This window comes from Falco cherrug, chromosome 9 (genome assembly GCF_023634085.1).
Source record: "Falco cherrug isolate bFalChe1 chromosome 9, bFalChe1.pri, whole genome shotgun sequence".
In the NCBI taxonomy this organism is placed as follows: Eukaryota; Metazoa; Chordata; class Aves; order Falconiformes; family Falconidae; genus Falco; species Falco cherrug.
In genome coordinates, this window is record NC_073705.1 from 28,548,964 (window position 1) to 28,566,244 (window position 17,281).

The following is a 17,281-nucleotide window of genomic DNA, read 5'->3' on the forward strand; positions in this document are numbered from 1 at the left end:
TGGGGTGTGTGATGCTTTTTGTGGCTAGAATACTGTGCTGGACAGGTAATTGACAGCCATTTTATTGTCCCACATTTATTCTCCTTCACTGACTTCCCAATCAAATCTGCTCAGGCTCAAGTTAAGTCTCTTGTTAGCTTAGTCAATTCACAGGAGATTTTTTCTGTGCACCAGATCTTGAAGTGAGCTTTGGGGTTGGAGAATTCAGCTGTCTCATTTCTGCTTCATACATCACCAACATGATGTATGCGCAGTCAGCCCCAAACTGTCACTCCTGTTGATACATGCAGTTAAAAAAAAAGTAACAAAAAAACATGGCATAGCTTTTCTGTAGCTCTATGTCAATGCTGCTGCAACGGAACAAGGAAGGATATAGTACTTTATTGTGTCAGTTACTGAGCACTGTGCAGTAAAGACTACAGATCTGGCTCACACTTGTCTTAAAAACAACAAAAACAAAAGCTCCTGCTGTAACCACCCAAAATCAGCTAGTGATAGTGGGAATTAACAAAAAGGTTGGCTAAAAGAGCTTTAATCAAACAGACTTTACAATAAACAGTTTTATTCCATACAATTGAGTAAAACGGAGAGTTCAAATGGAAAGTTCTTTATCTTGGTTTTTCTAGTACCTGAAAATTTCAAAATAGAAAACTATTTTCTTCTGCATTATAGCTGCTCAGAACTGAAGGCTGATGACTGCCTAGAACAGATTCTTAATGTACCCTCTGCTCTGAAGTCAACAGATTTCAAGACTTAAGACATCTGAATTAGATGGCCTGCAAAGTCAAACTGGAACACTATATAGAGATTTTAGAAAAGGTTTTTAATTACCTACTAATTGGTAACTGCATCTAACAGAGCAATGCGAGGCATTACTTCAATTTCTTATAGGTACAACCAGTATTTGTTGATCTGTTCTTCCCCACACCATAACACAAGTGTTACACACAATTCAGTAACCTGTGAGAAAACTCCCGTTTCTGAGGACCCCGTAGCAAATACAGAACAGACCGTTCATCTCAGCCCAAAGGTACAGGCTATAAAATAGGAGAAGATAAAGCACAGAGAACAAGAATGAGCTAAGGGCAAAATTTAGATACACCCCCACCCACCACCCCCACCCCCTGCTTCAGGATTACAAAGTACTCAAAAAAAGGTAAAACCAGAAAACCTACAGTAAAAAGACAGATGTGAAGAGACTGATAAGATCTGGAATCAAACACAATTGTCAGATTCTGAATACAGTCCTCCAACCACTGAAGTTTATCAGGAGTATCAAAAGTTTATATATGCCCGGCAAAAGAGAAGCCTACAGCCCTAGTGTGGGCATTTACTCATCACAGACAGAAGCTACTTCAGTGTAATCTACACTGGTGACTTGATGCTGAGCCACAAACCAGAATGAACGAAGTTCTCCGCAAACTCCAGACAAGCAAGTGATTTATCTTTCAGAGCTATTCCAGGCTTTAACAAGCAGCAGTAGCATCTCTCCCTTCCAAGACAGCAGCCCACCTCATGAAGCAGGTATATTAATACCTTTTCAATCCAGCCACAGAACTCCCCATACCATCATCACCTCATCATCAGACAAACTCCTGGGACCAAAAGCAGAGCCTGGATTCCACAACAATCCAGCTCTGGAAATACTTCTGTCAGATATTTTTCTGTAAAACAGCCATTTCAAAACAAAGGAGTAGCAGGTACAGATGGGCTCTCCGCCAGAGCAGAGATCCAGCTAAAAACAGGTTGCCAAGGTAACCAAGCCTCCACAGCAAAAAAGTAGTCTCCCGCAGTCCGTGCCTTGGACTGAAGACAGCTGCCCTGCAGCTCTGTCATAGCAGCTTACTGGCCATCTCTATTTAATAGTTATAACCATGGGTTTACCTCTTTCCTGGCCACGCAAGTCCATGTAGCCGCATCTCATGACCAGGTGCTGCTGTTCAGCTACTAGCAGATGAGGCTTCTGAAAGCAGAGTAGTAGTGCACTGGATTTCCTATAACAAGTGATGTGAAGCCTCTTGTTGGTCCCATTACCTCTCACTCTCCCACCAGAACCCTTCTGAAAGGCCCCTGCAGGTGGGTGATCACAGAGCACCATGAGAAGCCACTGAACATCCAAACACAGTGAACATGAAAGCCACCCGTGATGGAGACACACTATTTTTAAAAGAACAAGTGTAACCATCGCTTGTCTAGATAGAGGTCAAGTACTCACCAACTGACAGAGACAAACAAGTGCCCTACAACTGCCCACTGCAGTTACTTCTCAGCTACCGCCCTGAAGCACTTGCACTGCTCTACATTAATGACAACACTTGAAGCAGAATGGTTGCTTTGTTTTACCCCAACAGCTCCTATGTTCGTTCCAGCCATTGTGATGGATTTGCTCATTTAATTTTCCTGTTCCAGTTAGAAAGAAGAGATTACCACTGCTTGAAAGCAATCTTTATACCTGAACTACAATGCCGTCATAGCCTACTCACAGTCAGTCTGTGCTGTTCCTCCCCCAAGAACCAGAAGGGAGAGGAATGTGCTTCACATGAAGAAACTCAGTGCTGGGCTCGGAGCTGATCAGAAGAGTTAATCCACCAGGTTTACAGTTACTGCGTGTACTGCACAAAGAAATTTCCAACTGTTTGGAAATACACATTCCTAAAAATGTTGCAGTGCTCCTAGTTAGGTTATACGCTGTATCAATGCTCAAAAAGCAATCAACCTTTTTCCCCACCAGCCTCTGCTTAAGTGGCTCTAAGTAACAGGAACCCTGCGGAACACGAACTCTCAAACCTATGGCTACATGCGTCTCCACAGTTTGCTTGTAAGGCAGACCCTGTACTGAAAATGAGGACAGCTGTGCCCTGCAGTTTTCAGAATTAACAACCTTTAGATCTAGCTTCATATGTCCAGTGCCCTTCAGTGACAATTACACAAAATAAACCTCCAGAGCAAACGTCCAACTGGCTGACACCCCTCTGCCCCCGAGCTCCAAGGGAACACTGCTGCTACTACTCCTGAGCAACCTGAAGCCAAACCAGATGCGTTAGTTCTTCCCTGCTGCAATCAACTGTTTGTCTATGGTATCCCATCCGCAATTATCCATGTTTTTTCCCAGCGGAGGAGCAGTTCAGTCTCTCAGCTGCACAGGCAGACAGAACAGTGGCCCTTGCTTGGGCTCAGCCACATTATCCCAATTTGTGCTCCAGGATTTAACAGTGATGGACAGTGTGGCCATGAGATCTATTTCAACATTAACTGGAAAACAGTACCATTTTTGCAATAGCCTCTAAAGCCTTTTTTTTTTTTTCCCCCCCCCTAAAGATGCTTGTCTTTGGCATCCCTTACCAGGTCAAAATACACCCACTACACTGAGTCTTGAAACATACATAATTTCAAAATACAATAGTGTCACTGGAACTTCTTTCACAACAAAACCAGGAAGCTGTAACAGAAGTAAGCTAGCCGCCAGCAGTATTTGCATGCAAGCTTCTCATTTTGTGACCTAAGCTGAGTGCACTGGCTATGCTTCTTAAAATAAACAAGAAGAGAATGCAGCCTTGAACACCTACATTTACAGCCTCAAAACCAAGTAGAAAAGCATGTTAAGTGGAGACTTAAATTGGACACGAAGCCGTATGATTGGCTGTACGTGGAAGCAGCGTAAAGCATAAAGGCTGGTTTTTAGGCAATTTTCTCTCCCAAGGATTATTACAGTCAAAGGATGAAAAGTGATATCACCAGCTTTTACAGATACCCTCCCTGCTTTTTAAACTGAAATGACTGCAGTGAAAGAGGCTCTTAGCTCTTCCACTGCAATGCCACTTTTCAGGACAGACCCTTTCCCTTATCAGCTCTCGTGGTCAGTCTGTCTGCTGAGGACCAACAGTACTCCTGCTCAGTTATTTGCTGCCCTTCTTCAAGCCAATCCTCTGTAAGACGACTGTGGGCAGCCAGCATCTCTTCTCCTCTTCTACCAGGAAGGAGGTAATTCCTGTTAACAGATAGATGCCCTTCTCTCCCTCCTTCCCCTGTTCCTCCTTCCATAGCAGAATTACTTTCTCTCACTGTAAGCCTTGTTTTAAACATAAGTATATTTAGCCCCAGTACATTTGGGATTCACACAAAGTTTCCGTCCTATTTAATGTCTCAGTGTTCACTGTTTGGATCATGTGTAATGCAACAGGAGCACAGAGGTAAGTTAAGTAGAGAAAAGGCGGAGGGAAAGGAGCAGTAGTACCATCCCTTGGGCAAGTCAGAATGCAGCACAGACTCTGCCAAGAGCATCATAAGGCTCTGATGTGTTATTGCACAACAGAGCAGAAGAGAACAGCCCTGAGACACACATCAATGAGAGCTTGGATGGGTTGAGCACAGCATGGAGGCCACTGTCACTGCATCTGCTGCGCTTACAGGTCAAAAATCTTCTAATGGTGCATATAATGGCCCTCAACAAAGGAGCAAGGGAGAAAAAGATGTGAGGGCTCCTCAGCTGCAGTACAACATCAGTTAACAGGATCCCGTACTCTAATAAAATCCTACAATTTTCTACACTCCAACTCTCAGGGCACACTGTGAAGAACAGTGATCTTCCCATTCCCTCTGGAAGTTACCATTGTACCAACTGAACATTCCATGTGCTCCTTTCAGTGTTTAAACTCCCAACCCCCTTAGGAGGATCCCCTACATGTCACTGCAGGGCAGCTGATAATGACATCTGGGCAACACTTCCATGCTGCAGAGAAATCCCCCGCCTACGAGCGCTTCAGCAGCACAGTGACTACCTGGACCTCTGATAGCTGGCCCATTCATATATACAAACTCCCAAGGCAAGGTCCAGACCACTCATTGTAGCACACGGTAAGCCAGATCTGGTAAGGATTAGCACTAAGAAGCTGTATTCGATTCCTCAAGAAGCAGCACTTCTGTGCTTCAATTCCTCCAACATAAAAGAAAAAACAGCACCTTCTATCTGCAACAGCACTGGAAGTATAAATAGAGCAATGAGAACAGCCCTGGCTGTACCCAGTCTGACCAAAGGCCCACTCCACACCCAGTATTGTGTTGCTGTCATCATCAAATTCCTGTTGAAAAGTAATACGTCAAACAACACTTTCTCATAATGCTTTTCCAGATTCCAAAATTCAGCATGACCCCCTTACACAAGGCGAACTACAGCATAGAGTGTGGAAATAACAGACTCTCACAGCATGAGAATACCATAACCACAGACCAGTACACTCTCCTATTCCAGACTGGAAGTCATACAGGCTAAGCTAGGATAACCATATATCCCACTGTGCTGTTAGGAAGAGGAGGAGAGACCCCAGAACAGAGTAATCACCTGTAATAAATGCTATACCTAAAGAGAAATTCAGAAGTAGGGAAGCAAAAGGCTCAAATATGATATACTGAGATGGCCCGCATGTTAAGATTGTGCAGATCTGGCCACGTTCAGCATGGGCAGACGCTCAGCAGAACAGTGATCAAAACAAACTCAGCAGGAGCTTAATATCTACAGACAGGGTTTGACAGAAAAGAACCAACAGAGGTAGTTTCCAGATAGAGCAGTAGGAACAGGCAGCGTGTCCAAGAAATAGCTACGTTGCTATTACAGACTAATGCACCAGAACCCCCCCAAGGCACAAATGATCCCAGCATCCTTGGACAAGTGAACCAATTACTGGGACAGCATCTGCAGCTTTCTGTCAATCAGTCAAAGCACTAGAAAACAAGACTGTTGCACCATTGCTGCAGTACCCTCCCAGGGAAGCAGGGGAAGCAATAAAAGCTCTGTCAACATCAGTATTCAACGCGCTTCAACTCGGCTCTGATAAGGAGGGAGCACCCTGCTCATAGTTGTAACAATTCACCTGGCTGGACAGCTCCTCTCACTGCTGCCTCCCCACGTGCCAACACAGGCACAGCCAAATTTCTGCTGCTGGCCACCAAAGCTCTGTGGCAGGCAGCAGCTTGCTGTTGGCAGGCTCCCCATCACCAGCATCTCAGCACTCTACAGCTGTTCCCTCTTCTCCCCATGACTCCCAGGGTACAAGCAAGAAAGCAGCCTGTATTCTTAATGAGAAACAACAGCTTGCCAGAGGGCTGGAGCGCACAATAGCATATAACCCATTGCTCCCAGGATCAGTCGAGTAGGCCACTTCACTTCCAATCCTTTCCTTTCCTTATATAGTCTCCATCCCTGGTACTCACTGTTCCTGCCTAACCACAGCCAACGGTGTGAAAATTGCAAGCTTAAGGGAAATGCTGATTGCCGATGCCAGCGCAATGCTGCTTGATAGCAATCCAGCAAGCAGTAAGAAAGAAACCAAAATTTCCAACTTTAAGCTAAAGCTCACATGGAACAATGCACTTTTTTCTCAAAATTAAAAAATAAAAAAAGCACACACCCACAAACTTCATTCCCCTTTAGAGAAAAGGGAAATACTGAGCTCAATTCTATTCTGTCTGACAATGCAGGTTCACACTGTTAATTAAATAGTAGTCTTGGGAGTTAAGGTTGCACATTTTTGCTTGGGGTTTTATGGCAGAAAAGGAGGCGAATTTGGAGAAAGGGCAGAAATATTGTGTGAGAACATGGAAAGACTGCAAAGCAAGGGACCCAGGAGTGCTGCTTCTTGAAAACAAAAAGGGGAGAGGCATAAATCACTGCATTCTGAATGATGCAACCCCTACGTGCAGACAAAGAAATGACTGAACAGCTCTGGCTGTAACACTTGTCATCAATGGAACTGTTTCCCAGGAGAAATTATCACACTATCTCCACTAGGTCACAACAATCTGCAAACTGTTAGGGATTCACAATCAAATTCTCCAGTGTTAGCTAGCTTTATTTAAGGAGTAATTTGCACAACAGAGCAACATATCCAGATGAGACCTGCCAGCCTGAGGCAGGATGACCACAAGGTTACTAGACTTTTGCCCACCTAAATGACTGAATTCCCTTTGTGCTCATCTGAGCAAGGCCCTGTTAATTTCCATCCTGATCCTACTCGGTGATCAATAACAGCCACAAAACTTGTATTATTTGTTTTCTCTCCACTGGCAACCGGGGTCAAACCCTTTATCATCAGTATTACAATAGGTCAAAATAAAGTGAAGGTATCTAGAATTAAGTAATAGAATGCTAAGATGGATTTAAGCAAAAGCAGATGCTTCCTAAAAATGCCCCAGGTGGTGAATTTAGAACATCCTGTTTTACAAGACCACCACTGAGTTTCTGCATTTCTTACACCATCTTCTTTAGGAGATTTACACCAGTACATTTCACCAAGTGGCTGTGTGCTCTTACCATAAATGGTTTTTTTACTTTTGGTTTGAAGGAGGTAACGTGGAAAGGTTTACATGAAATTGAAACACTAGTTGAGAATGGCAGTTCACAGGTCTTCTGCCTGCGAGCTTTGTAAGAACTGGGGGTTTCTTTGGGGCAACAGGGAGAAGCACAGAAGCACAAATTCAGTAAATCAATTAATATCAACCCACAACATACATCACAACTACAAAGTTTGTATTTTAGAAGTATATTTCAACTTCAATCCTTTCCTAAATTCACTGAAATAGCTAAGAGAAGTAACAGTTGCACTCCTGTACCAAGTTTGTGCCAACGTGTCCAACTAAGCGCCAGCATTCCTATGAGTAAAGAAAATGGGAGACTCCAAGGGTTGCCAACTCCCACTACCTATTACGTGGCACATAACTGTTACAGTTTTTAGTTTGTGTAAGAAACTACATTCTTTCCAATAGATTTTCAGAACTATTCTACCTCCTCTGAAGCTTCGCTAGAGTCAACAAGCACAGGCACTTGTGAACCTCTTGGGCTTCCTACTAAAACAGCTGGCCAATATTATCTATTTTCTTTCAATTTCAAAGATTAAGAACAGAGATAAAGCTTGCTGGTCACCTATCTACAAGTAAAGGTGAGGTAAGTTGCCATAGACAAGGACACTGCACAAAATGTAAGTTAATCATGATTTTAATACTTACTGAACTTATTTAATACTTGATGAACCACTTAGAAATAAACACTAGTTCCAAATCTTCAACTTAATGACCCAGTTCTCTGGAATACTAAAGGACTTGCTGGTTTTTTGCAATCCTAGAGCTAAGCACCTCTACCCTCAGGATGCTAATACAAGACCTGTGAAGTCCTGCCCATGTCCTTCTTGGCACAGAAAAATAGTCATAAGCGTGGCTGAAAGAAGAAAACATTCTTTCCTCTTTCAAGCATACAATACATTAAGAGGCACTGGGAAAAAAAATGCACCCAGGATACACACCTAAGTTAGATGCTATTTCTCATTCCTCGGTTTCCCACGCTGAAGAATGGTCCCCAGGAAGGCATTTAAATAAGAGAATAGGAAAAGGATATTTAGTTCCATCCTTGAGCATTAAAATTGCTGAATAGCTCCCTTTCCAGACCATGCAATGATTTCTAACCCAAAGTTTCTATCTGATAACACCTCTCCCAGCCTCCCTAACACTCTAACCCCAGACCTCATCCTATCTAGTCTCTCCTACACTCAGGGCTTCCTACTCCTCCTAAAACACTATCACTGCCGATTCACCTTAGGCTCTCCATCCTCCCAGGTCAAAAATCTCTCTCGTTCCAATGACCTACCCTCCCCATCAGCTCAGAGCTCCCATTTCTGTTGCAGCCGCTCAGCATCTCAGCTTTAACCAGCCTGGACACTGCTCCTGCTTCTTCCTCAGCTTCTGGTGCTCCCACTGAACTACCACTGGGAACTGCAGAGGGAGCTCATCCTTTCTGCTTCCAGCCCCATTCCTCAGTGAGGTGGCACTCACTTAAAAAAGCCACCATCACCTTGTACTTTAACAACTCATGAGATCCCAAATCTCCAGCATGGCATATGGCTGGGAGCTCTCAGTCACATAGGGGTTCTTATGTGCAGCTTTGAAAAGTTGGGTCAGCCTCCCACTATCAAAAGGCACGGAGAAATGAGAAGGTAAGCACCAGGTAAAACCTGCATTAGGTAGAATATGTTGACCTACACAGGTGTTAAAACTCTAGCATTTGTTCTATAGTTCTCTTTACAGTTTACAAGCATCACAGTGAAGTCAGAAAGCATTTCTGCTGGAAGGTATTTGAAAGGTCAAGTCTCACATAATGACTTATTTTTTCTTCCCAAAACAGTAAGTTCAAGCAGAACCTTTCAAAAAGAGACAAACAAACCTTTGTACCCACCCTAGATTTCATTTAATGAAAGCATTTTACGCTTAACACACAAGCTCCTGTTCCTTCTATCCTATCCCTACACATGACCTTTATTATTAGTTACCTTTGAAGATGCTGTGTTAAAGAGGCTGTTTTTATGCTTGCAACATCCTTCACAGCTTAAAGACCTTTCTTTCTTACTCTTACTCTTTTTTTAAAAATTACTTTCTTGCAATTCTTTATCACACAGAAATTACCACAGCAGCCTTATCTATGCCATCAGCTGCACAATGACCGCTTTCTCTGAACTCTTAAGACTTCAGACGCATGCAGAAGACAGTACTGGTGGATCCTGAACTTTGGTAGCATTTTTTAAAGCCACATAAGACATTCTGTGAGTTTTTAAGGTCAAATTTTTGGTCTTTAATTCTTTTCCCTAAAATCTTTAAGTCATTTGCTAAACGGCCAAGCAGCTATATAGTCTTTCAGAGTCTCATGGCATGTATGATCAGGCATTTTACCAGTGAATTAGACTTTCTGGTATGGTAGTATATGAATCGTGCCTCCACAAGGGCTGCAAGAACACAAGCTTCCCTTGCCATGTAGCTGCTGCAGAATGTGCCAGTGACAGAGGGATTAAGGGGAGATGCAATATCACCTGATTTCCAATCTGTTTAGCAACACAAATCAGAGGGCTGAAGCAGACCCAATCAACAGTTGGAGAACCAGAAATGCCATAAGTAACAAATGCTATCAGTTATCAATATTTCAGCCACAGAAATAACAGAGCAAAGTACGAGTGACTAAACAATACCACCTTAAATATACACTGTATAAGGGCAAATGTGTTATATATACTGAAACTGGGGGGGGGTGGGGTGTCTCCCCCCCAAAATATTACTGCATACTTTAAAATGTTCCACAAAGAAACCTTTCACCTCTTTAGTATTCGCCAAAACAAGATTTTGAAAGCAGTATTATCCTGGTGCCTTAAATACAGAAACTGACAAAATCTAAGAAGTCTACAAAAAGGAAAACAGTATATTTTGTCCCGTGGCATTGTAAGAATCTGCTTTGATAACCCTAAAATTTAAAAAAATGGAGAAAAATAACTTCTTGATAGTGCTACATATTTGAAGTACCTTCATTTTAACAGTGCATTCAGCATCTATCAAATTAACTAAGCTACAAGATAAGACACTGTAGCCCTTACGTTACAATAATTTGGAAACCAATCTTCAAAGCTTACTAATTGCAAAGCTCATTTTTAATCCTACTTTGCATTCAATTACTCTAATAAATAGCTATTTCACCATTTTTCATTATTATATTTAAGATTTTTTTATGATCTACTCTTGCTATTATAAGCCTATATGAAAATTGCTTTTCTGTTTCTTTAAACATGGATTTGCTTAAAGCAAACCATAGCAACTGCAAAGAAGTTACCTGCACCCCCTAAGCTCAGAGTGAATTGCTCAAGCATTACTAATTTTGAGGTGGGAGGAGTTGAAGAAGTGAAGTATTTTTATATAAAAAGCTTAAATGACTCATGAAAACTCTTTTGGCATAGCTCATACGAGCTTGACAACAACATATATAGAACCTTCCATCACTCAAGTGCTGTACAAACTAGTTAAGAGTTTAATGATTAAAACCCAAGCCCCACCTTTATGACCAGCAAAACCAACCTCATTTTCACATGACAAGGAGCAGAACTCAAGATTCAACTGTGTTCATTGGGCATAACATGCTATTTCTGAGAGCAGGGAACTGGTTGTTACTGAGTAAAGTTTCCTTATCAGCTCTATAAAGTACCTTACATATGACATTCAATAAATCAGTGTTTAAAAAGTATAAGGTACCTGGCACAACAGTCCAGGAGATTCCCAGTTGGCTAAAATATCTGTAAGGGAACAGGTCAACTGACCATATCCCACTTAATTTCTGACCTTGGCCACACTTCTAGGCTAGCCACCAGTAATGGTATGCTGCCACAGCAGAGTAAAAAAAAAAAAAAAAAAAAAAAAAAATTATTTTCTTCAGTGCTCAAAGGCAAGGGCCATACACTAATCACAGATAATTGAACTGAAGCTACAAATCTAATAAAAAGGTCTATTAAAGAGGAACCAACATCAACACGCATCTGGATCTGAATGTCTGCCTCACCTATCAGTAACTGTGCTTGGTAATCATTTTCATAGGCTAATGAAGTTACAATTGCTTTTTGCTCTTCAGCATTCTTTTTAGGATATTCCAGAATTTAGCTCCACTAGTGAACTGGTATTTCTTTTCACACTACTTTTAGCTAGAGCCAGCTTAAATATGCTACTTTTGCCACCTACAGATCTTCCTTTTTGTCACTCCTGCTTTCAACTCTCACCTCCTACATCACTCTGTCAGCTAAATATTCTTGGTCACCTGGTCAGCACAGGTAGAGATTTATACTGTATTGAGTGCCATGGTCCTGGCCCACCGATTTAATATGAAAGAATTAATCTATAGGGAAGCTAAGGCTGGATCAGAACCAAAGACCCAGTAACAATATTGCTCTTCCTCAAGTTCAGACTTTGAAAAAGGAAGTCCAACAGAAGTAATATCATACATAAGCAATGTGCCACATAGTGGCGTATCCAAAGAACTATGAAGTATTACAGACTGCACGAACAGCCTGATATGTGTCCTGAGAGATGCCAAACACCTGGCTCCACTGCTTCTCTCTGTAATCATTGCAACTTATAATCAAAAAAGAAAACGCAGAAACTTTCTCCAAGTGCTGCTGGCCTTCCATACTGAAGACAAAGCACTCACAAAGGAAAAGCATCTATCAGTCAGATGACACACGAATGGCTTCCCTTAATTAGAGACTCACTAATAGTAGAATTAGCAAGTGAACAGAAGGCTCCATACATTGCTACTGCTTCCACCTACAACCTTTAACTCAGTTAACTCAGTTACTCTGCACCCTCTACCGACTACCTATCCCACAGTATTCCCTTTGTCTTCTCCCACTCAATTTTCTGCCTGAAACAAGCCTCCTCCTTTTACATGTCAGGTAAAATTCTCTCCCTTTCTTTCAATACTTCCTTCTATCAATTCCCTCCAGCTTCTTTGTTCCACTCAGCTCTATTGGGGGGCTTCCATTGCTATTATCCACACTGCACAACAGGAGCATTGCTTCCATCATCACACACCTTGTCATTCAAGAAGACAAGTGTGGGCTTGAAGGCCTTCTATAAAGCACACCTGATGGGGCAATCTGAGATCTCAGACCTTACAGTGAATAGCTTCTCCCTTTTAGCTGTTCATCTAGCAGTGATAACTAATTCTTCGATCCAAAATAAAAGGCCAAAGGGGAATATGCTCACATAAAGGACAGAAATGAATTCAGAAGTCCCTGTGCTCTGGTATGGAATCATCCGTCAGATAGATCAAGACCAGAAAAACAGCCATTCTTTCACATCAAAGACAGCAGCATTTGGGGTAATCAAAGAGCAGCCTTGACAGGGATAAGAGTTAATTATGAAATATATTTCAAGATAGGGCTGGCAATTAGCATTCAGTCTGCCACATATAGCACTCCAGAAGTACACATCTGGAGCAGCCAGGACGGGCCCTTTTACAGGGACACATACCACTCAACCCAGGGCCTTCCAGCCTGCACAAATCACCTAGCAGCTACTGAAGAATCTCTGCCTCAACATCCTATAAAAAAGAATTTGAAGCATTCTTACTGTAATTTACTCCTGCATGAGAAGATGTCCCTAAACACACAGAAATCTATAGTAAGTGTGGAGCTCTTCAGCTACATCAGGAGTGCAGACATTCCAGGTCCTTCACAGAAACCTGACCAACCCGAGTGCTGTATGCTTACTTTCAAAGCATGTGCAGTACTTAATACTGTTGAGGCACTTTACATTTCTGAAGCACTATACAAACACCAGCTAATTAGAAACAGCTAACAAGAATATCCCAAGATAGCAAATCTTAGTGTGTAGCAAGGATTTTTATTTTTTTCCCCCTAAAACAGGGAAAGTTAAGGATTGAAATATGCCTAAGTGCATGCTCGCTGAACTGCAGAACAGTACCTTCAAGCAAAAGTCATTATATTTGAGGCTTCCATATTGCCAGTGTGTAGGAAAGACCCAGCTCAGCCTGGCCTGATAGGAATGGATCTGGTTCATGGCTAACTGCTGAGAAGATCACACACACGCTGTCAGGTGCAGTTTCTATTCACAAGAGATATCCACATTGTACACGCTCCTCTCCTGAACTGACAACTACGCTGCAACCATGCCTCTAGGGGCTCCGTTCTGAAGAAAACAACTGAAAAGAAATCGCTAATCCCTTAATTAGGGGCACCCACTTCACCTTCTGCAGGAGTAACTTAGAAAGTCTGAATGGGCCACATGTCACAAAAGGTAAAAATTTAGTAACTGAAAGTGACTCAGGTTGTTGGTTCATTTCTCTGTACCTACACTCAGCTGCGCAAAGCTACTGAAGGAAAGTACTCAGTGTTAATTGAGAACAGCTTCACAAACCACTCATCACCGCCTTTTTCTAAAGCCATCCTCTCTCAGTTTCTGATGGAAGCTGCATTACACCAAGTCACTGATCCTAGGTCTCAAGCACAGCTCCAGGAATACACAATCAGGGCCACGTTCGCTCAAATTTTCATAAACCTCCTGTTTAATCCACAACAGCTAAAGGATTAACTGTACTTTCTAGCCAAGCTACTTCACTGCTTGCAAGGTAAGAACAGAAGCACACACCATGTCCATAAATGAAGCCCGTTAGGTGTCATTATCGATTCTGCTACCCCGTTCCTCAGACCTCCCACACAATGACTGCATCATAAACAGTCCTACAAAGCTACGTCCACTAGATTATGAGCCAAACCCCATAACACTTATCTGTCTTAAGATACCAGTGGCATGAACCAGACTATCTACCATCAATGCAAAGGTCAGAGTTAAAAGCCTCTTTTTCCTTCCACTGACATTTCTAGGTTGCTTTCTTCAGAAGGAGCTGCACACACCATTCAATGTGTAACAGTCTCTTGCAGTAAAAAAAAAAAGTAAGGTTCACCTCCCTCTACCCAAGAGCCTACCTCCTTTCTACTCACAAATATCTGAGAGCGGAACACTACTGCATAAAACATTACTCCATTTCTCCAATCAAGTGAAGAGGGACTCGGGTAATAGAACAGAAAAACAAAGACATTTGGATACCATGGTGATCATGGCCAGACAAGGAAGTAAATTAGCTACCATTATGATAATGACCTGGCTTTCCAAAAGAGGTAATTTGCATGTAGCAACTAAGAAGCAAAATAAAAATGCTTTAACAGAATTGTTGCTTGCTGTTTAACCCTACAGCAATAGAACAAGCAGTCACGGCCCCCAAACAGCCACCCACATTCTTTTCATATTTGACTGTCTCTGCAGCTGCAAAGTACCTGACCAGAGCTCCCTCCAGGTGTAATGAAGCCTCACTCTGCATTTCTTCTGGTAGCACAGCAGCTTGTGCACAATCTGAATGCACCGTCTGGAAAAGAAAGGGCAAAGAATTAATTACATTGCATTTCCCAGCAATTCTACATCGAACCTGGAAATTCTCTGAAATCAGCAGCAGGGAAATAAAACAAAGTTCAAAGCTTGTCAGACAGAGGATGGGGCTCATGGTTTTGGGCTCCTAAAGAGAAGCAACACCTGCAAGAAAGAATGAGATGAGGCAAGAGAAAGGGGCCTGCATGCCAGTTTAAGCTTAACGTAACTGGACCAACTACAAACGCAAGCTTGTTGTTTATATTTAATTAATACTTTCCATTCTTTGCTGCTGTTACCTGAGGGCCTCCATAAGCTCCACAAAAGGAGTTACTTAACTTGCAGGCTCCATATGTATGAGATACCATGCTCATATTTTATAAAATCTGGACACAGTGGAGCTTTTCAGTTTCTTTGGCCTAAATGATGAGGCCAAAGGAAATGACACAAGAATCAAACAAACTGCAAGATTTTTAGTTTGATTGAGGTAGGCAGCTTAATTATATTAAAAAAATAAAAAGATCTCTGTCAAATTTTCCAGTCTCCTTAAACAGATAATTTAAGTATGAGCTTCGGAATTATCAAGCAATACACCTACAAGCTCTGATATCCCTCAACATACAGCTAGTATACTTGTGAAGTTTCCAAATCCTGTAGGTCTCTACAGCACCTACTGTTCATAGAAACTCTTAGGTGCACGAACATTCTTCACAAACACCATCAGAACTAAAAAAATACAATAGAATGATTAAATTCTCTAGCACTAGCTACCATTACGGACAAGACAGAAAAAACATACAAATTTGAATTTGTCAGTCCAAGCTATTTTTAGCTATTGACATTTAGGACAAACAGAAGGAAGACTTCAAAAAGGAAAAATTCCTTTTCCCCTAAATCTTTGTTTCTCAAAAATACATTATTGCATCGATATCAACATCTCTCCGAAAAGACACTACTGAAAGACACTACACAAACATAGAGAAATCAAATTTAAAAGAATTACATGGGTGAAGACTTCAAGATAAAGCTTTAAAAAGCCATAAGAAATAACATACAGAAGGTACACATTATTCTTTTCAGACCCTTAGATGATCCCAAAAATACCACGATAAGGTAAGGATTGAAACTAACTTAAGACGAATAAAGGTTAAAACATTTACAATAGCTGAGCATCACATTAAGTGCTGTATTTCAAATTGGATTCTCATAAATTCAACAAAGAAAAGGAAACAAACCAGCTAGGATACAGACAGCTGCCTTCAGATCAGGAACAGTAATCGTTCTAGGGAGAAACGTGCTGTTTCTGATGTTACTGGTACCAGACAATGCTTGATACCTTTCCACCTACATTTTTGCTTGGCTGTAAGACTAAAATTGGCCTGTGCAAAAAAAACCCACCCCACAACTACTTGAAGGCACTGACCAGAAATAACGTGGCAATGGCCAAAACATTTCTTTGTAACTGCTATAGCTGTTAATGCAAAATACTCTGCTAAAAGATCTCAGCATTGAAACCTTGTGGGTGTATACAGCAGCACAGAGCTTTTGGGGTGAAATCAAGGCATGGAAGAAAAGGGATGAGGAGTGGTATACGAGTTCTAGTACTCCTGCCTAGACAGCCAGAGCACTAACTACCAGCCTACAGACTCCCAAACCACACTGATTTAGTTGTGAAGTCATTCACCCTAGTGGTGTGTCTGGTTTTGTGCTGAGGATTCATAATACACATAATGAACAAAAAACACCCTTGGTGAAAGCTACCTGGATTTCTCTTTTAAATATTAATATGCTCTCCCTTGAGCCGCTTCATATCGTCACCTTTTAAATGTACTGCAGAGAAGTATGACACTATTGTGCATTCAGAACACCCACTTTGTCTGCAATAACTATGTCTGCTATGGGATGGTTTCAGACAGGAGTGTAGTGAAAGGACTGCACAAACATGCCAAAATGAATGGATATAGATGTCCACTGATGGTTGCTATCATTATTTTTACTCTCATGGGGTTTTCAAACATGACCTTACTTCTGAGCCCAAGCATTTCACACCTTTCTTGTGAAATTCCAATGCAGTACACCCATCTACAACTAATTTTGTAATTGTCACTAAAAATACATTTCTCTCAAACTCGTAATTGAGCTGTACAACCCTTGCAAAGGCACCAAAGTTGCAGGGTTATTTGGGCAAAATCAGAACACGCTGAAAAGTTACCTTAAGGGAAAACAGCCTATGTATCTTTATCTCTTCTACAGAATATAGTGCTGTTCAGGCCTTGGGGAAATTCAGTACTGTACAAACAGTCAGAGCAAAGCCAATGATCTGCCTAAATCCTATTTCTGCCCTCTAGGCTAAAGCAGAACAAAGCATTCTAGGGGCCTCACAGGACACATGGAGTGCTCATGTGTAGCCCTATCCTCTTCTCTCCTTTTCCCCATTGCTAAGTTTTAGCCCTTGCTGCTTAGCAGGCTATTTCAGGCTTAAGCCTCTCTCCCACTCTTCACATTGCCTTCCAGGCCTCACGTCAGTCATCCTTGGTTTTTTCAAAACAGT

General features: G+C 41.8%; 1 protein-coding gene across 3 annotated transcripts in view; it reads right to left on the reverse strand.

Moving 5' to 3' along the window:
• The window catches only part of ARMH3 (armadillo like helical domain containing 3), a 128,885-nt gene that overhangs the window by 73,972 nt on the left and 37,632 nt on the right, over nt 1–17,281 (reverse strand). For all 3 annotated transcript variants that reach the window (XM_055719906.1, XM_055719905.1, XM_055719907.1), the window contains one exon: nt 14,643–14,731. In XM_055719906.1, coding sequence (XP_055575881.1) covers nt 14,643–14,731 — 89 coding nt within the window. The remainder of the gene's footprint in view (nt 1–14,642; nt 14,732–17,281) is intronic.